Below are 22,136 nucleotides of genomic sequence, written 5' to 3'. Positions count from 1 at the left end.
TCCGTTCAGTAATCTTTTACGAACTATTTCCTCGCCAAGTGTCTGGTTGGGGTCCTTCACTCGCCCGAGTCCTTGCACCCAATCACACCTAAGGACAATTCAGTATGTCCAATACCTGCCTTGCATGTTTTTAGATTGTGAGAGGGAGCCAATGTGCCTGGAGAGATCCCATGCGGGCACGTGGAGAACATGCAAACTCGGCACATTTAGATTACATTTATAATTGCAAAAAGACAATTTGAATTAAAAAATTTATAGGAAGTAAAATAATATATTATTTAAACTTGTAACTGTTACATTTATGTCAATATTTGAGTAATGCCAAAATTTGGTATTGTGAAATATTCAGATCATCTTCATTTACACGCATAGTCAAAAATAGTTATGTTAATTGTGTCACCCTGACATAGACTGCGATGTACTGATTAAGTCATGATGCAAACAGACATAAATTCCGCTTTGTATTTTCTACTGTCAAAACATATATTCATGTCACTCACCAGAGGAAAGAAGTAATGGGTTTTCTCCTCACTCCCAACGTGAGGCACCTTGTTGCGTCTGAGTTTCGCACTGTTTGCTTTCTCCACTGAGATTTTAATCCTGTCTTTGGCGAGTCATCCCCAAAGCCCACCAAGCACTATCAATCGCTATGGTGAACTTTAACCCTTGTGCAGCATTTTGGGGTATTTTTCTTCCACGTCATTATCGCAATAGTTTTTCCAAGTGATGGCTCACTTCTGGTAGTGCAATAATTAAGTGGTCATATCATGTCGGCCACCAGAATCTTTGACCAGTTCGGTGAGTGTTACGGCTGATGCCTGGGTGACCGGCCAGCTTGCTATCATGCGCCCACTGGAGAACGGCCTCCTGAACTTGTTGCTGCAGTTTCCATTGCAGGGCTCCCACCCCCTAGTCTTCAGGGATTATGGTCTCCAGGACATTTTCAGCCAGCTCGTCCTCATGAGGGCATCAGGTTTTCCGTTCTTGGAACCAGGGCTGTAGGTGATGGTGTAACGAAAACGGGTTAGAAACATGGCTCACCTAGCTTGTCTTGGGTTTAGTCATTTAGCAGTCCGGAGGTAGGAGAGGTTCTTATGGTCTGTAAAGATGATGAAGGGATGTGTCAAGCCCCCTAGCCATTGCCTCCACTCCTCCAACGCCCTTACAATGGCCAGCAACTCACAGTTACCAACATCATAGTTGCGCTCAGCAGGAGACAAGCGGCAGGAGAAGAAGGAGCAGGGATGCAGCCTGCCATCGACTGGGGAGCGCTGGGACTGCACTGCTCCCACTCCTGAGTCCGAGGCATCCACCTCAACAGAAAATGGAAGACTGGGTTTAGGATGGATCAAAACAGGCGAACGCGTAAACCGATTCTTAAGGTCACAGAAGACTGGTTCAGCTTCTGGGATCCATGAAAACGGGACCTTGGCCGAAGTCAATTTTGTCAGGGGTTGAGCCACCAGGCTTTAATTTCGCACAAATCACCGGTAGAAGTTGGCAAACCCCAGGAAACGCTGCAATTGTTTTCTTGATGTAGGAGTGGGACAGTCGACCACAGTCTGGATGTTGGCTGGATCAGCTCAGAGGTGGCCCTTCTCCACAATAAAACCCAGAAACTGAGCTGCTGTGGAGTGAAACCCACACTTCTCCGCTTTTACATAGAGACAATTTTCGAGGAGGCGTTGCAAGACCAAACGAACGTGCTGCTGGTTTCCTGGTAGGTCTTGGAAACAATCAGGATATCATCAAGGTAAACAAAGCAGAACACATTTATCATGTGCTAGGGACACTGAATGTGACAGTAACAAGGGATCACTGTATATCATAATGCATCTCTAGTATAGTTCCGGGGGCCGAGCAAAATGCGGACAGGCCATATAATCGGCCTGTGGGCCGTTGTGTGGGGATCATTGTTGTAGAGGAACTTGAAAAAAAACAATTGCATCGTAACCATTTTTTGGGGGGAAAGGAATTGCAATTAGATTATTATAACAGTTTAACTCTAGTTCAATCAATTGACTGTGTTTTATAGTCTCGTTTGAGATATCTTCTTCAGTTGGCAGTTTTTACAAATATACAACTCCCCCCATTTGCACCACGAGCTGTTAACTATTGAGCGGCATTTTCATTCATTTCCAACCTGGAGCCCACATACTTCCCATAGATTAAGAATGTGGCGGGTGGTCCCACAGGACCAACTTGTTGCTGCACAGTGAAACGCTTGTGACCAGTGGAGTCAATGAGTGCCTCATCCACTCTCACTGTACATGGGAGAGCATTGATCTTCTGTTATAGGCTGGCAAGGATGTCCTACCTTCCACTAACAGCCTACAAGTAAATCTGTTGTTATTTATTACTGGGGGAGCACACACGCTCGCCCACGCGCACGCACACACACACACACACACACACACACACACACACACACACACACTGTCGTACCTAAGTCCCAGTTTACAGAAAAAATTCAATATAGACGAAACTATGTCCAAAGAATCTTTTGAACCACGACATGAAAAAAATTAGAGATACGAAAATTTAACAAAAATAGCAACCACTGACTGTAGATTAATCTCTGTCTTCATGCTCTCCTGTTGGTTAGCTCCTGCCATGATACTAGTCGTTTAGCTCATATAACTTCATATAACTGAATTACAATTGCTATTCATTTCAATACAAAATGTTAACTAGATGCAAATGAAAATCTTTTCTGCCCTTCAGAAGTGCAGTAGAATTTATGTATTTTTAGATTTGTATACAGACTTAGAGCTCCCTCTTCTGGCTACTTTGATATATTGTTTTTCTCAGACGACATGAGGAATCCAATGTGGCAGTATCCGAAACCCACCGATTGTTCACTGATTCCGAATTTCCTTTTGTTTTGCATTGGACGAAAATTGTCATTTTACAGCTAACGAAACAGGGTAATGGTTGAAGACCATTGTTCAAATAAAGCTGACCAAAAAGAAAAGAAATATTTGGAACGTCATTCTCCAGCCTTCTAGCTTGCAAAAAACCTTACGCTTTGGAGTGAGGATGGCATAAAAACCTTTGCGTATTCCAGTGCTTCTCAAATAGTGGGGCGGGGCCCGCTGGGGGACGTGAGGTGATGCCAGGGGCGGTGCGGATGACACCAGGTAAAAGGCATTGTTTTTTTGTCATGTCATGTCATGTTTTGAAGTGTAATTGCAATAAAATAAGTTTTATCCTTTTTTTTTTTTTTTTTAATTTCAGGCACTTTGATGCACATTTTTTTCAGTTTTAGACTATTCTGTAACCTGTTTAAACACTTTAAAAAATAACTGTTGTTGCAAATTGATTTATATAGCTTCTCTTCGTTTGTTAAAGTTAAAAAGGATAGAGATTTAGGTATATTTATCCAGTTTTTATAGATAGTAATCTTATTTATAGTCAGTGTGTCAAGTGGATGGGGGGCGTGGGGAGTTTTCTCTTTCCTTGGGGGAGCGTGGCAAAATATAACTGAGAAGCACTGGTTTGTTCTAACAGAGAAAAATAGTTGGCACAAGGCAGCACTATATATCATGCTCAAGATAAGAACTAACGTGAGCTAGCATGTTATCCCACAGTCACAAGTTGTTGGATCAACGAACAAGCTAAGTTTGGTCATATTATCATAAATGACAAGATTCTTTCAAAGACAGTACAACTTACAAACACTCGTGGGAGAGATTTCACAGAGAGACAGAACAATGTGTGCATCACCAACAGTGACTGCTTTCAATTGAAGCCACACCGTCCTTCCTCAGTACAAAATGTAATAACAACAGCGACCAGAGGTGATAGCAAAAAACTAAGATCAAGCCAAACAAAGCACCAATGAATGAACTGTTTGTTACGTCTGTGGGGCATGTCGGTGAGGGGCGTGGGAAAGGTGGAACCAAAAAATGCTGGAACTGAAGCAGGATCAAACATGAACAAAACTACTACAAAAGTACAACACAAGACTCGAAACAGAAACGACTTCACAGTAGTCGGCAGATGACGGAGACAGGAAGGTTGAGGCTACTTGGGGAAGATATCAAACTCGGAAGACGGAATGACAGCGCGGCAAAGACAATGACCCAGCAATCACTACAACAAGACAGTGACTTAAATACACGCAGGCTATTTAGGGAAAACACACAACAGCTGGATGGGAACAGGAGGCTGGGGAACCGGATTGGCTAACACACTAGTAGCTGGAACATGAGGATGACAAGGAGAGTCAAATCACACTAACGACAGATGTGGTGGGGAAACAACATGAACCTAAAACTGAATTGAACTGAAACTTCACAAAAATATACCCACAACAGAAAAGACCCGACAGAACGTGAGACTGTTAAAGGATAAACTAAATCAGTTCCAAAACATCATTATTTCGAGTGTTGCTCATGCGCCCTGGAACCAGTTGATCCAGAGACTGGTACCAAGTCGCGGAACAGCAGTTGGGACCTCTGTCCTTAGAGACCGGATTCTCTCTGAAATTTTATGTTTCGTGCTTTCGTTTAAGGTTTCTCGTAACCTTCTTATGGCACATTGTATACATTATCAGTCTGAAACATGGCCACTACAAAATTTCACATTTATGCTTATTTAATTGAAATGGAATGTAAATTAAACATGATAAATGAAACATGAAACCTCTGAGGATTTTTGCCTTGGGTAACCAAAGAGCCAGCTACGACCCTGGACCACGCCAGCCAACATGTTTTCATCTGCAGCTTGTCGCATTGATGACGCAACGGAGTTCGGAGCTGCAGGAACTCATAGAACAACACAACATAATGATGTCCATCAACACTTAAACATATGTCACAGGCCAGTAATGTGCTCCTACTCAATACCAGAGCACTTACAGAGCCCTTGAGGAGGAGATTAGTGAGGTGAGAAGCGTCATCAAGCACGAATGCCGGACTAGGCTCTTACGTGGTACCAAACACATCACAGCTATTTTTGTTTGATTTAAACTTGTTTGAGCTATTTCACCTGTGGCTTATTTTATATTTTATTTTTGTTTAAAGAATACTGACCCAAAGGTGCTGAAAAGTACATTTGTGACCTTGGTAATAAAGAAGCGACACCTCAATAGTAGACATAATTAACGAATGGCCCTCTGGATGTTGGAGCAACGTCATATCACTAAAAAGATGCTGTACATAAAAAGAGACTAGGTCAAATTAAATTTAGAGAAGTGCATGGTCTGCGTAACAAATGTGTTGTGTGCATTTCAATCTGGAATGTTCCCATACTTTTATAATTTTCTGCCATTACTGACACATAAGATTGTGAAATGTCATGTTCAGAAACATGACAATTCAAAATCTTAATACATATGGTCGTGTAGTGTATGAATTATTTAGTTTTATGTGCTGTTAAAAAATGCTTTTGACACTATGTAGCACAACATTTTAATCAGTAAACAGGAAACGTATAGTAAATTTGGGGTTGTTTGAGTGGATACAGGGACATCATCTGTATCCAAATCGTTGAAGTTCATTATGTTTGCTGGTACAAATAATTTCTCTTCTTGGGGGATTTGCAACAGATCTTAAAGATGACTAAAACTATTGTTGTTCCTCTACCGGCATTGGAAGAGATCCCGTGTTAAAATTATGGTATCAGTATCGGCAAGTAACAAATAACTGGCCGATGCTATTTGCAAGACGGAGTCTCCACGAAAGATGAATGTGTGTAGACTGCAAGGAACAAACGGGTGAGTTCAATAAGTGTCAGAAAAACTTACCGAAGTGATTGTGCTCTGTAACCTGCCCCTTTTGTGAACCATGCAATATACCTGCTTTTAATGGCCCATACAAAACATAATTATTGTTGAAATGGCGACTGTAAGGCATACAAGAGACAACGCCTTCAAAGACTTCAAAATAAAGCAAATGAAAAATGTAAATGAATGCATTGGTGCGCATTCATTTTGAAGATGTTCCATGAAGCCTGGCTACTGACTAGTTTTCCTCATGTAACAAGTTTCATGCTATTAGTCAATTGTGTTGAATGTTTCTCGGTTTGAGCTCGTTAAGTCAAAATTCCTTTGCCTTGTACTGCAGGTAATGATAATAATGGCTACCTACCTCCAGTCATGACAGCACAGCATGCTGGTTACGAATGTAGGAAGGAGGATCCGAAATGCAAGGATGCAGGATGAGATAAGCTCAACAAAAAGATTTTATTGCTCACAGGAGCTTGGGCATAACACAAAAACACACCGGATGAAAAGTAGTAACAGAAGTCAAATCCAAAACCTGATTGAAGAAGACACTGGGGCAGGAACACACTGATGACAGATGAATCAAATTACACTAACGACAAACATGAGGGAAACAACCCGAAACCAAAATGAACTGAAACAACACAAAATAACCCCACACCAGAAAAGACCTGACAGAACATGACACCTACTAGGGCTGAAAGATTATGTCCACAGTAATAATCAGGATTACTCATCATGTATGTTCAAACATGTCTCTTTATTGTCCTTTTTTTAAACAAGCAGTACATAGACAAGACTTCAAGGCTTGGTACTTAAAAATAATAATTATCATGAACAAAAATGAATAAAGTTAATAATAATTTTTTAAAAAAATCACCTAAGACATGACAAAACCTTGGCCCAATGCAACACAGCTAACTTACTTGCTGAGTGCAAACTAATTTTAAAAAAATGAAGCCCTGTTAGAGCCAAGCAAATCCTACAACAGCCTTAAAGTTTAAAAAAAAAAAAAAAAAAAGACAAGACAAAGGTACCAGCATAACTCGAAGCGACTATGAATTTAGCAGTCAAAATGTCATTTTCGGTCATTTCTTCTGAATTTAGTACAATTTTTTGCCAATTTAATTTTTCAAAATGGGTCTCAATTGACACCTAGCACAGTATATTAGGGGGTGAGAAAAGCAGAGGCTTTTGTAACGCAAACATGTGGGAAACATTGCCATCTAAAGGCCTTTAATGGAATTGAAAACTGAAATCTCGGAAGTACGCCTGCTAAGCCAACTTCTGCATCGTCTTCACGTCCCACTTTCTCATTTGAGGCTGCTGCAAAGGCTTTATTTATGCTTGAGCGTGAATTCTATAACAGAGGTAGAGAATCCTAGTAGAATCAAACTATCTAAATTCTCAAGACTCCTTGTTTACAGTACTTAGGTTACTATAGTCCTTTTCAGCCCAATCATAAAAGTGTTTGTACCAGCTAATTCCATAAGCATTAGTTCATCCGCCATGTTTTCCGTGCCGATGAAACTCCGGAAGGTACGTGAAGTAAAAAATTTGGCCCGCGCAGGATTTGCTCACTTGCTATTTCTTAAGCTTAATAATGCCTTAACCTTGTATTTCCCCCATGGTGGTAGGATGACTGAAAGTGCTTAGATATCGCCAACGATCACCTTAATTAATCATGGCAGCCATTATCGTTATCACAATTACAAGTTGATCAGTTTTGCAGCCCTACTACCTACCGTATAATTGGGTACAAGTCGAGGTTTTTTTTCCTCAATATCAACCCCAATATTGGGGGTGGTTGACTTATAATCACATAACTAAAAAAATTTTCCTCATATCTGCGTTTGAATAACTAATTTACATGCAATATAAACAATATCATAATTTACAAGGCTTAAAATGATTGTATATACTTCTAATTTGATATGGTATGCATCCATATTAGAGTGTTTGCACAAAACATTGCAAAAATGCACTTTCGTCAAGTGTCATCTAATTGCCTCTTTGTTGTCAATAACGAGGCTGCGTGAATCTTTTTTCGGCGGACTTTGATGCATTGTGAAAAGGAAAAGACATATGCTTGAACAAGCAGGCATGGATGTCGGCAGATGGGGGGAGAAAAAGAAAAGAACAACTATCCATGTTTTCATCTCACAACAGTCGTCACTTTGGTAAAGAACATCCCAAGTAAGATGATCATCAAATCATCTCCGAAGACTTCCATTTCAGACAAATTGGACGGGTCCGAAAATGACTATCCGTAGAAGAGTAACAAAGATGTTTGCACAAATGACGAGCAGGAGAGGATGTCCGGGATTTAAATGGGGTAGCTATTTGGCATGTCTGATAGTGATGATGACTTTGAGGGCTTTAAAATGAATTCATATTCAACTATGTCAAAAAATAAAGCTTAAAAAAATTAAAAAAATAAAAAGAAAGAAAAAATAAACTTTCTGCATTTGCATCCCCCCCATAACCACAGCAGTATGTTATTCAATATACGATGAAGAAATGGGTCTAAAAGTAGCATATTTTCATCATTTTAATAACATGCACCATTTGTTTTAATTGGAAAGCCAGGATATGTGTAACCACTGTACGGTAGTCAGGGGTAGACTTACTGTATACTCCCGTTTTTGTCAAATTCACCCAAATTGAAGTAAAAAAAGGGGGGGATTGACTTGTATTCAGAGAAATATGGGACCTACCTACCTCCTACCAACCTGACTACTGCATCCCGCACAACACAAGATTGATCCGTATTCATGATCAACTGCTAATTCAGGGCACAACAAACGACTTAATTGTGCTGACATTGACACACAGTACCTGTTGTCATTGTTTATCTGTGGCTCGAGGTCCAGTCTAGTTGTATCTAGCATAAATTAATAATATGAACACTGTGACTGCACACTTAGATGTTGACAGATGTTGAAATTGCCATTTCAAATGATCCCATTTTAACGCACAATACTGTGTAGAGCTGTGTCACAGGTGTTCTTATTTCAGATAGATCTGAAAGAAAGATAACTTATGTATATTATTTCTTATTTTAATGTATACATCCATTTTCTTAACCACCTACCCTCGGGCAATGGGGGAGAACACCCTGAACTTAGACGAACAATCCTACACGCTCACAATCACATTTAAGGGAAATTTAGAGTGTCCAATAAATCTACCATGCGTGTTATTGGAAATATGGGAGGAAACCGGAGTACCCGAAAAACCCACACTGGCACGGGGGAACATGCAAACTCCATTCAGGAAAGCTGGTGCCAGAATCGAACCTGCAACCTCTGAATTGTGAGATGACAATGGGCAAAAATGCTTCTTTGGCCTAAACCCCAAAGCAACTTTCACCATAAAATCCGAATTCATTTCTTGAATTATAATCTGCCAAAATATGTTTGTTTTAATGTTACTGCATTTGTGTAATTTTAAATGTTAATTTATCACAATGGGGAATTTGATTTAGGATTTTTGTGTCAAGTAAGACATGAAATGCCATTTGGTGTGACCGAGTGGTGAACAGAAAATTTTATCATGGCCATATAGTATAAAAATATATATTTTATCATTATTAATTATAGTACATTCATACTACACACACGCACTACACACTATATATGTATATGTGTGTGTGTGTGTGTGTGTGTGTGTGTGTGTGTGTGTGTGTGTGTGTGTGTGTGTGTGTGTGTGTGTGCAGCTCTGACACCTGGAACTGACCATGCACTCCCAGTTTGCCAGGACAACAGCAGCATTGATCCGAGAAATTCTTTCAAGGTACGTTTGTCCTGAGAGGTTACAGCTGCCACCTTGAAATGAAGAAGTCAACAAGCAGCGGATGAATAAGACCCTTGGGTCAACACAACCATTTCACCCATTAACTAAGAGCAGGTTGAACCACTTTCAGTGTCCAACCTAAGAGTTGGTCAACGGGAAAATTTGTCAAGGACACTCGGACGTGGCCAAATTGATCCTAAAATGGCCGCCATACTCCAAAATGGCAGACATACAGTACTTTGCCTTTTCAGGGATGGATTCTTTAGACTTGTTTTTTTGTTTCTTGTCATGATCGACAAGTCAACCAATCATCATTCTCCCGAGTGAAGCGAATTTTTATATCTATGGCTACGGAACCAATTTAGCGGATGAAAATTGACGTTTTCATTATTAGAAAGATATTTTTCGGGATTGATTTGCCCAGAGTGATGTTGAAGAGATTTCAGTTTGAAAAGAAGAGATTTCAGTTCTAAAGGTCACATGACCAGATTTTGATGACTTTTCAACCTCAAAGGCTTACAAAAAAAAAAAAAAAAAGAAGCACTTCCAGACTTAAATCCTGCACAGGTCAAAGGTGAGGGTCAAGGGTCGGAGAGGCGGGGTCTCACTGCCCCCATACCCCCTCCCAAACCCGAGGTTTACACAAGTGTAAAAAGAGCCCATTCACTATGGCTGGGTTTCACAAAGGTCTACTGTGTGGGGGCCAGGACACCCCCCCCCCCCCCCACCCCCCAGCCCAGAAACCTCCTACTACCCCCACACATACACACATATACAAACCTCCTCCATACACATGCCTAAACAGGACGACACAATGCGCGGGAGGGGGGGGGGTCAGCAGAGAGCAAAATATAGATGTTAACCGCAGATACGTTCCTACATTTAAGTGAAACGTGATGCTGCCTTATTCCCCCTTAACTCTGATTTAATACACAATTTAATCGTTGCTCCTGTCTTCAGTTTTCTAGGAAAATTGATGCAATGCTGCATGACTTAAGATGTAGTTCATTAAACATAAATAATTCCACACAAAAAGGAATACATACCTGAGGGTGCCTTTTGTATTTATTGTAGTGGGGCGTTCTAGATGCAGGTGAGAGACTGATAACCTCAAAAGTTTGGTGAAATCTATAACCGACAAAATAACCCCCAAATTGGTTCGTTTTGTAGGTTACACATTTCGTACAAAACGTCCAAATTATTTGTTGTTGTTGTTGTTGTTTTTGTTTATTATGTTATTTAATTTATTTACGTACCTACATTCTAAAAAACATTTGGTTTAAAAATAACCCAAATGGAGTCAAAAGAGCCTCCAAAGTATCGGGTTATTAATTTATCTTTTAATTCAGGATAGCCATTTTCATTTTTTGGGGGTGCCTGCAAAGTGAGGAGTGGTGGTCGATTGACAATGTGTGCCGACTGCTTTTAATTGTGAATATTGACACAATTTAGGTTATTTTTGACTGTCTTTAGATGTATATCTGCAGTCCACAGAAGTAGTTAAAATTTTGAAAACACCCCTCTGTGTAAATTATGTAAATTTTCCATGTTTATAATGTTCCGAAATTGTTGAAAATGAAGCATTTATCATTGAAGGAATATTGATTAATTTCAAAAGGCAAAAGTTTGGAAACAACTTCAAAGTGACAAGGTCATGAAAATCAACTCTTTCAGTGCCAAACATTATCTGAAAAAGCAACACTCTAGAAGTGCCAGCCGATTTTAAACGTTTTTACGATTCTATCAAGGTCGAAAAATATTGTGTGCTATGTCCATGTGATAGGTGGTACCATATAAAAGATCTTCCTTCCTTACTCTACTTTTTAGTAATCACGGTTTGAAAATAAGCCACTCAAAGGTAAATAAATCCTTTCTATAATTTTTATTTATGATGTTTTCTGATTGTAGACATGTATATTATATATACGTAGCACTTACTATACTATGTTGGTACCAATTTTTAATATGTATGGACAGTTCTTTTTTACCTGGGCTTCTAAATTAGCTATTAACATAGGTTTGAATTGCCTGCCATACGAGCCCAACCACGGAACGGATTAATCTCGTAACACGGGGGCCCACTGCGTGTGTGTGTGTGTGTGTGTGTTTGTGTGTGTGTGTATACATAAAATATATTTATATATATATATATATATATATATATATATATATATATATATATATATATATATATATATATATATATATATATATATATATATATATATATATACAGTATATATCGTGCTAATTACTCTTGAAAATGCACATCAGTATATTGAAATTTATTGTAGATCATAGTTGTCATAGTTGTTATTTAACTTTTTTTTTTAAATCAAATGATTCCCAATAATTAATTTATCATTTAGGAAATGTTTTAATTAAAAAAAAAAAAACCTTTGATTTACAATAGGTTTTTTGATTCAATAATAAACTATTAACTTTTTGTGCTTTGAAATTTAAAAAGAGTTTAAAAGTGATTTAAATTGACAGGGGGACTCCCTCATTGAAAGTGAAATTTTAAAAAGTTGTATGAAGAGCCAAATACAAGATATATTTCCTCATATGACACTTCATGTTCTTGGTGACTAATCTGACAAAAGCCTCCAAACTTTATCCAGTCGCTGTCTTGCTAAATCCTTGTTATTATATCAAAGTGCGCCCATGATCTCCTTTTTTTTTTTTTTTTTAATAATTTCAGCCCTCATCTTCCTTCCCCCCTCAGTAAAACGGCGGATTATAAACAGATTAAGGGAGTGCCTTTTTCTTTATCCTCGGCTAAGCCTGCACAGCACGCAGCTCAAAGGTAATGAAGCACTCTGTGATCCGTGCCCGGATGAATCTAAAGATTCCCAGAGCACTACTGTAAGGCAGTCTGACGGAAATTGGATTTTTTATGAAAGTCTCCCCTGCACCCCAGCCTCCGCATCAAACCTGGCCTGTCGAAGGTGGCTCAAGAACCTGTTGGTTCAAATTTTTAATGAAACATAGCATTGAAAGTAGAAAAGTTTATATTTAATCCAATTTGTTACACATAGATATTTTTTCCCCCGACGGCATAAAACTGCTCCCCTCATGCAATGAACTACTGCAGTTCTCAAATGTGGCTACAGGCAAGAACTTTTAAATGAAAATTTTACATGGTTCATGTAGGTATCAGCAAAACGAAATTTAATGATGTGCCTTGAAGCGTACATATTTTTCAAATTAAGAGCAAATCAATTGCAACATGAAGCAATTCATTGATGAATTGTGTTCCTATTTTATTCATTCATTTTATTTTATATTGACTTGTGAATTTATTCATGTCTCGTCAGTAAAACAATCAAGTCAACCAGTTAAATATATTTTTAAAACATGTAATAATTTTGAATTTGTCAAATAGACACTCAAAATCTACATCATCATCAAAGAACTCATGTTGGCAGGGCACCAATCCTACATCTTTCCATCATCTTGAGCGCTCATCCTCACAAAGCTCATGACTGATGGAGCCTATTCCAAAAGCGTGAATCTTGGGGCCTATGAATAAAGTAGACTTCCCTTCCATGTTCTTTAACTGGTGCACGCAGGGTCCATACGTTGCCACTCTTAATTGAATCAGCTGGAGACATCATAACTTTTACTTGATATCTTTGTTTTAGACTCTCTCTTTGGACTCGGACGGTGGTTCAGTCTGCTCCCTTCTTATATTGAAAATTATGACGTAACAATCTGAGCTAACATAAGCTGCTGTTAGCTGCAACAGGCACTTGATGCTCACAGCCAACTGACCTTCATCCTGTTACAGTAATTATTTTTTAAGAATACAGCCGATATAAAAATGCACATTTGTGCATTAAAACTCAGCTCTTGTGGCTGACAGAACAATCTTCCTCTAATGGTGTTGAATGAAAAAAAAATTCTAATTTTTAAAATGAAAAACAATTTTTCATTTATAGAACTCACCCATACTTTTGGCCTACATTTGTGGGAAAAAAAGTGCAATTTATATTTAGTGAATTACAACAATTGCTATTTCTTTCTATAAGTGAGTCTACTTCTACTTTTAGTTCATTTTTTTGTGCTGTTTCTTTAATTTTCCTTTTAATTTGAAACAATATCTAAGTCCTCACAATACAAATTATAACCTCAGAAAGACTGCGACTCTTTCGTTAAATGTCCCCATACCTAATAAGGAAATTGCATGATGTGCCTTCTGTTACAAAGTCAGAATAATCTGCTGGATCGCATTAGATCTATTCACTCCTTTTATTCAATTAAGTCATCTATTTTAACTCATATTAACTCATTTTGCACCTGCTCCTCTTTCCCAAGAGACATGAATGCTACACAGCCCGTTCTTTCTTTCTTTCTTTCTTTCTTTCTTTCTTTCTTTCTTTCTTTCTTTCTTTCTTTCTTTCTTTCTTTCGCTATATTTCTTACTCAAGCTTACAGTTACATTAGAATGATAATTCATTGTGGAGCTTTTTGTCTGTATATGTTTTGTTGGTTGAGAGGTGGGCAAAGATGTGGAGAATGGAAAAAAGTCCAACCCCTCTCGAGTGGACTGGTACCAGAACTCAAGCTGTGTGTGGAGGCGAGTCCCACTATCCCTCGTCTGAACCTCCCAGCCTTGCACAGGCTCCTTCCCTGCCAGAGAGATGGCATTCCATGTCCCAAGAGCTAGTTTCTGTAGCCTGGGATTGGTGCGCTAGGCCTGGCTCCAGAGGGGGACCCTGGTGACCCACGTCCGGGCAAGGGAAGACTGGATCCATTTATATTATTCATCATAAAAGGTCTGTGAGCCATGATTAATCTGGTCCCTCACCTAGAACCTTTTTGCCATGGGTGGCCTTGACATATATAACTTTCCTCACCTTAAAGTAGATCATCATTTCTTCCAAACAAATTCAATTAATCGTCAGTTCCGGGATCTCTTTCTTCAACAAGTCTATTTATATTTTCAATTTAAAGCTTTCCTTCATAGACCAAAGAAAGTTGCCGCGACGGGTTTGATGTTTGTATACACAAGAGTATGCCTCTCTCACCAGTGAAGAGAAAAAGGAGTCAGGTAAAACTTTAAAAATAAAAGGTAAAAATTCTGAAAAGCCTTTTGAGTAATCATGTACTTGAATAATGTAATGCAAATAATGTAATGTTTTGATTATTCTCGTCAGCTACTGATGAATCATTGCAAACATTATCAGTCCACAATATGGTAGAGCTAAAACCACACATTTCCTCTTTAATGCTTATTCAAGAGGAGTGAAATGTAAATCAAATATGTGCTATGAAATATAAAAGCGGAAAATGAACGGATTGAGATGGCCTGTTTCCCTGCCCCATTAATGCAAGCTGTGCATATTTCAAGTGAAGTACAAATACTGGACAGTTATGTCTTACGTAAATTATGATGAAAGCAGAAAAACGTGTCGTAAATAATGTTGAAAAAAAAAGTGCCGAACCATGAACATGTCATCTTTTTTTTTCTTTATGTGGACAAATGCATTTGAGGTCAAATGTCCAGAAATTATTTTGGAGGGCACTAATTGACAAATCAACTTTTGACACAAAAGTCTTACATCAAATTACTTATTGTGTTTGACATGCATTTTTCATTGAGAAACAAACACATCGGTAGCCACAATAAAACAAGCAAACTTTGGAAGATGAATGAGCTGAATGAAAATTTTGTTTTGGGGTTGACTTAGCAACATTCAAACTGCTGTAACTTCATCATTTCTGAGCTTCCTCCGTTTATAATACAGTAATCCCTCATTTTTCACGGTTAATGGGAACCAGAACTCCCCCCATGATAAATGAAAAACCACAAAGTAGCATCCAATGCTCGCTTTGTATTTGCTCTATTGCATCTCTAGATCAAACGTGCAACACGTTATCAATAGCTGATTAATGGGCCATACTGAGTGACAGTGTGCAGACTACAAACCCGTCGCCTCCTCCCTCAGATAGAGCACTCTCGCCCACACGCATTCTATCAGTGTTGGCCAATGGAGTGTCGATGTGCACCTGTGATACAGAGCTGATTCAAGTCATCATCTTGTCTACACGTGGTTCTGCTTGCGCCGCTTGAGAAACATGTACTCGTCAGGCCAAAGAGAAACTCTCGGATTAAATCTTTGGTTTAGCTGCTGGCACTGGACCCTTAAGAGGATCTGACACACCACTGTTAAATGTGAATACGTTTCCTGGTTAGAGGGAAGCAAACATCTTAGTCGGGTCATCCTGGTTCTAAGACGGAACAGGAAGAGGATACAAACAGAGGTACATTGCAGTGCTGAGCGACAAACTGTGGCCCCGAGGCATGTCTCCATTTCACAATGGTGTCTCCAACTTGAAGGCATGCTGCGTGGTCGGATAGTAACCTAGACACCCACCCACTTTGGACATCGATTTTGCACTTATCTTATAAAGTTTACGTTCTTACCAGCCATGGACTGTAAACAGAGATTGTAATGTAGAAGAATGATTATACAGAATAGGTTGAGCCACGGCAAGTGTTGTTGTCAAGATCAAATCAACCAAGACCTTATAAAGTCATTATAAAGTCTTTTGAGACAAAGGTGAGACCACGGCTTTTGGAGGTTGAAAATGATAAAAGACCAAGGCTGCATGTTGTATAACAAAAAGAAAACACAGAAAACAGAACAAAATGACTAGTAATTTTTTCCATTACATTTGCAACAAAACCAAATGTTGCTATTTGATTTTACAGTAATGCAAAGAAACAAATCTCAAAGCGAAGCAAAATTATTGCTTCACTTCTAAAAAGTGTGCAATTCTTCCTTGCAGACAACTGTAGTGGGTTTGATCGATCAAGTTCAAAAATACAATCGGTCTTCTTGGAGTTTAATACAAGACCCTTAGAAGTGGTCTTGTCATCGGTTTCAAGAGTACAACTGATCTCAAAAACTAGAACAATGCTAGTCACAGTCCATCGTATTTTGTCAACTATAGCCACATTCAAGTCACTTTATTTGTATAGCCCTGCATCACACAGTTTTAAAGGGCTTCACAGGTGAAAAAGAAATCATACAGAACATCATAAACACAGTACACAATGGTATCCCCTGAACCAAGCGCCAAGAAGAGGAATGAAAAACTCAAAAACCCCTCCTGGGGAAAATGAGAAATCTTCAGAAGGGACCATGGGTAGGAGGAGCCCCCTTCCAGGCTCAACAGATAGCGTTAGATGCCAAGTGTTAAAAGTAAATTGGAAAGACATCTTGTTGTCTTTTAATTGACTAGTTTCGATCTAAAAATTCTGATGGTCACAAAGTACGTCGAATCTAATGATATACAAATCTTACTCAAGAAAAAAAAAATCCCAGTCTAATAGGATCACAGTGTCTCACACCCACACTTATGCCATTGAATCGTTTCAGCACATTTTTCCGAGTAAATATGTCAACACCGACAGTTTTGGACGCACTCATCAAGTGATATGTTTTTTTTCAGCTACATTTTTCACTGTCAAAAAACACCCACACTTTTCATTGCACACGCAGTAATTTGGATATTTCGACACTTGCACTAAGTCTTCACTAACACTCACATTCCACTTTTCCTCCTAAACACTTGACAAAAATATAAAAGGTGCACGCATTACTGAATTAAAGTCACGCGATATTTCCGCGATGACGAATTGAGCGCACGTTCTTCTCTGCTTTTGCCGACAGTGTGCCACATACACACACACACACACACACATACGGACGCACACACGACAGACACATGTGGACGAGACAGCCCCCTAGGTGTCTCACTTTCTCGCCGTTTGCGCCGCTTGCTCTGCAGCCTGACGTCAGCTCCGTGTTGATTCGCTCCGGCGAGACAAGGAAAGGAGTTGGTGCGTGTTCGCAGAGAACCAGAGAGCCGGGCTTGACTATGCTCTACAAGCCCGCCGACCCCCTCCGTTTGCCCGCGTACTCTCCGGACGTGACTCGTTAACTTCAGGTGAGTCGCCCGGCTGACACCAGCCGACGACACTTTACCAGCACTGATTGTTTTCATATTATTATCAATTGTGGTCATACGAGGCTCTTTCCACGTACTTTGTTGCGCTCGCCCGGGTGCACCTTTCCCAGTGTCCCCGTTCAACCTTGCCGAGTTGTTGACAAGCATGGACTCCGCTTCTTACCCTGGAAGGTCCTGAAAGTTCACACAATTTTCAAATGCTTAACATGGTTACAACTTAAAGCTCAAAACCCATCGGGGACGGGCAGCACCTACCTGGAGGAGTTTTGCAGACTGGCAACCAGACGACGACACTTAAATCGGGTAGCAATTTTGTATGTATTTTGTAATTCAGTATTTTTTGCCGGAGCGGTCTTTTTTTTTTTTTTTAGTTGACAGGCGTCTGGTAACGTGGTGTTCAATTGTTTCGCGTTATTTCCTCGGTGACCACCTGTGCGCCAATGAAGCCACCCCCCCCCCCCCCCCCCACACACACACACACACACACACTGAAAGATGTGTTGGAATATTGAATGCATGCTTATTTGTCACACTCACATGATCGCATCGATTTATTTGGTTGAGCTGGAGGGGGCTTGTATGTGTTTAAATGCCAAACGTGTTGTGTCTGGGCTGTCTAGACGCACGGCGCGCAGCTTTTTTTTTGGGGGGGGGAGTGTATTATTCATAACATAACGCGCGTGAAAAAGGGCATCATTAAGTGCGCACACAAGCGAGAGAGCGCAACAAGCATTTACCGAGGAGTGGGTGGCGGTGGGGTGCTCGTAAATTGGACGCTATTGGCAAAGCTGTAATAAAGATAATGTCGCGAATGACCTCCGTTGACTGACTGGGGAAAAGAGAGGCTGTCGTTTTGTCATCTCGTCTCGTCTTCTGTTTTAAATCGATGTCATCCGCGCAAACTCGCCTTGTTTACAGTAGTACTATTTATTCAGTAGTCGTTCTAGTGCAAACAAAAGATAGACTGGGATTGACACATGATGCAGTGCATGATGCTGTGCACATGATGCAATTAGTGGTGTTTTTTGAGAATGCCTGTAGGGGTGTGCCCCCCTTCCCACCACCCAGTTTTAAATGTTTGACAATATAGACTGTATATTAACACATTCAAAAAATATTTTATATAGACTGTATATTAACACATTCGAAAAATATTTATGACTTATGCCCCCCGACCCCCACCACCCCCACCCTGCCTCTTCATTTGTGTCCACTGCTGTGTCCATTATGTCTCGCCAAGAAAGCAAACACATGAGACATCAATGTCATAGTTAAAGGAATACACATAAAGAGATGTGTCAGAAGGTACACTGTAAATAGTTAAAATAGACCTTTGGTGTCTATCATCGTCAATGGCAGTGAACGAGTTAAAAGTGTGATGGGTCAATTGTGCATGTCACTTTCAATGAACTGTTTCTTTGGAAGCTTGCAGTAGGTGGCTTAACATGTTGCCCAAATGACTTCCCTGCAGACGAGTTGTTCATTTTGGGCTGTTTTAGTGCCGCAGCGCTATGTCCCGTTTTTTTTTTTTTTTTTTCGCTCTCTTCCCAGCCATTTCTGGCCACCACTCCCGCAGCTCTCTCCCCATGGTTTGTGATGGGAATACACAACAAGATGGCTATTTAATTTCCGAAAAGGCCGCTTTGACGCTCTTTTGTGAGGCTGTCTCAATTCGTGCCTGTTTAACCGGTCAACTGAACGAATGAAGACATGTGGGCTTTAAAAAAAAAAAAAATCTCTCTTCACATGACACATGTCGGCCTGATTGGTATGCAGGGCCAGCCAGGCAGCCTGCTCACAAATTGTCTCTTTTCACAAATCTACAGTCGGTGCTGATGTTCCTGCTCTAACGCTTTTTAGCATCCCTGCGGGGATGTTTGGATTGAAAAGACCACAAGGACTTCCTACTTGTCATTCAAAAGTCTTTGACTGTTTTTAGAATGGTTTCAAATACAGACTTCAACAACGGCATCTCTTGCTTGTTGCAGATTTCATCTGGCTTCCCACAGTAGCTCAAACCACTACGGAGCGGAAAGGAAGGCTAGCCTCATGAGTCGGCCTTGAGGACTTCCATCATGGATATAACAAAGATGGGTATGATCCAGTTACAGAACCCCAACCACCCCACGGCTCTCCTGCACAAGGCCAACCAAATGCGCTTGGCGGGAACGCTATGCGACGTGGTCATCATGGTGGACAGCCAGGAGTTCCACGCCCACCGGACCGTGTTGGCATGCACCAGCAAAATGTTTGAGATTCTCTTTCACCGCAGCAGTCAGCATTATACCCTGGACTTTCTCTCGCCAAAGACATTCCAACAGATTTTGGACTATGCTTACACTGCCACGCTCCAGGCCAAGGTGGAGGACCTGGACGACTTGCTGTATGCGGCCGAGATCCTGGAGATCGAGTATTTGGAAGAGCAATGTCTCAAGATCCTGGAGACCATCCAGTCGTCCGATGAGAATGACGCGGAGGTCGGCGCGAACGATGGAAGCACAGAGGAGGACGATGAGCGCAAGGGTCACAACGGAGTCAAAAGCTCCAAAAAGCATTCCATTGAGAGTCTCTACCTCTCAGGCACGGAGCAGCTGTCCGCCATGTCTGGCATGGTGAACCAGAGTCCCTCAGTCTCCACGTCCTTTGGCGTCCCCAATCTGAGCCCCACCAAAGCCGCAGTGGACAGCTTGATGAGTATCGGCCAGACCCTGCTTCAACAAGGTTTCGGGGGCGAACACGCGAATGCCCACAACCTGATGAGCGAGATCAAGACGGAAATGATGCAAGTGGACATGGGCGGCAACGGCCACGAAAGCATGGAGTCCGGTAGGTCCAGTAATGGCGAACGAAGTGGCGAGGACCGGAATCGAGACGGACCGGGCACACCAACTCGGAGCAGCGTGATCACCAGCGCCCGCGAGTTGCATTACGTTCGTGACGACGGCATGGGCGACCCTCAAGCCGATGTCAGCCACATGGGTTTGGAAGCCATGGCTGGCATGGCGGAGAAACACCTGGCGTCCCTCTACTCGCTCCCAGTCAACCACAAAGGTGACGCCATCATGTCCATGCCTGTCTCTATGGCTTCTGCTCTGCCCATGTCACCGGCCCTGGCCATGTCAGTGGACTTCAGTGCCTACGGTGGACTGCTGCCTCAAAGCTTCATCCAGAGGGAGTTCTTCAGCAAGCTCGGCGAGCTGGCGGTGGGCATGAAACCTGACGGCAGGAGCCAGCATGAACGTTGCAATGTTTGCGGGGCTGAACTTGCGGACAGTGAAGCTGTAGAGCAGCACAGGTAAGACCAGTATCTGCATTTTCATTTATTAATTGCTTAGCTTCTTTCTTGGCTGGATAATTTGTCCACCTGTTTCATGCCAATAAATCACTTTTGTAGCTAGATTAACATTTTCGTATTGCGGGCTGTTGAAGAATTGTCTCATTCCTGTCAAAAACACACATGCCTTTATATTGGTGTCTAATATCGGTCTGATATCGGCAAGTGTTAGTTCCTGTAGGTATACATCCAAAATCTCCAATAGTGCACTCATTCAAGCGCAGTGCATGGTCATGCTTGAGGTTGAATGTAGATTATATATCCAAAGGTTTGAAGTAAATGTGTAACATTTTCTCCTACTTAATGCTGATGACCATTTTTCTATGAATTGTTTCACCTCAAGTGTCTTCAAAAATTTCATACAAAACAAATAAATAAAAGCATGTATCATTCACCACTACTTTTAACTCATTTACTACAAGCTCTGTCAAAATGATTTTTTGACATCTATAGCTGTCAGTGATAGTGAATGTTACAATCAATGATATTTTTCTCTGTACACAAATGCAGTCATTAATGATGCTTAGTGCAGGAAATGAATGCTCAACACTTGACACTTGGAGGTAGTTCCAGGATAGTGGACAAGCATGACACTGCTGTTTTCACTCAGGGCGTCAAAAAGGCCATGTCTTAGCCTGCGAACCACTGTGGGGGAAAAAAAAAAAGTAAGCCACTTCTTAGTTCTGACAGATTGTTTTCACAGAATTGTGATAAATAACATAGAAATACTTTTAATTCATTCACAGCCAGTGGAGTCAAAATGAATCTTTGACGTCTACATTCATCAAAAGTACGTAATTGAGTTAAAAACAGTGCCACACACAATTTTATCCTTTCAAAAGAACAGGCAGTAATCATGGCAGGAAATGAGTGCTAAGCCCTGGGATACAGATGTAGAACGAGGATGGCACTGCTGTTAATTCTTTTAAGATCAAAAAAGTTTTAGTATGACTCCTAAAATATTCTCTGATAGATGTGGGATTTCATTGTTGCAAATTTGCAACGCCTGCCTGGAGAGGGTTTAAAAAAAAAAAAAAAAAAAAAAAAACCTTCTCAAGGTTTGCGAACCGAAACTAGAAAATCATTTCCATCCTAAGGACTTTTAAGACCCCCATTTGATCGATCTGATGCATACACCAGGCTTTCTCTATGCCTTTTCTTGAAGGCTGCCTTCAATGTTTGTGCAAATCAATGGGAATGCACAGCGGTTAAAGTTAATGTAAGGATTTAAATGCTATCACCTCTTGTAGGGCTCATACCCCTCTGAATCTCACAGTCAGAAGAAACTCTCAAGATAAA

At 40.6% G+C, this 22,136-nt stretch overlaps 1 protein-coding gene across 1 annotated transcript in view; it reads left to right on the top strand.

The window, feature by feature from the left end:
* Positions 1 to 17,295: 17,295 nt before the first annotated feature.
* zbtb16a (zinc finger and BTB domain containing 16a) overlaps positions 17,296 to 22,136 on the top strand; it is a 163,375-nt gene continuing 158,534 nt past the window's right edge. Inside the window, exons 1-2 of the mRNA XM_088441288.1 lie at positions 17,296 to 17,482; positions 19,492 to 20,798. Of these exons, the coding sequence (XP_088297414.1) occupies positions 19,579 to 20,798 (1,220 nt within the window). The 5' untranslated portion in view covers positions 17,296 to 17,482; positions 19,492 to 19,578. The remainder of the gene's footprint in view (positions 17,483 to 19,491; positions 20,799 to 22,136) is intronic.

The sequence above is a fragment of the Hippichthys cyanospilos genome, chromosome 18 (assembly GCF_059441005.1).
Source record: "Hippichthys cyanospilos isolate Australia breed blue-spotted pipefish chromosome 18, RoL_Hcya_1.0, whole genome shotgun sequence".
Lineage (NCBI taxonomy): Eukaryota > Metazoa > Chordata > Actinopteri > Syngnathiformes > Syngnathidae > Hippichthys > Hippichthys cyanospilos.
Note: the sequence above shows the minus strand (reverse complement) of the source record. Positions and strands in the feature narration are given on the sequence as shown.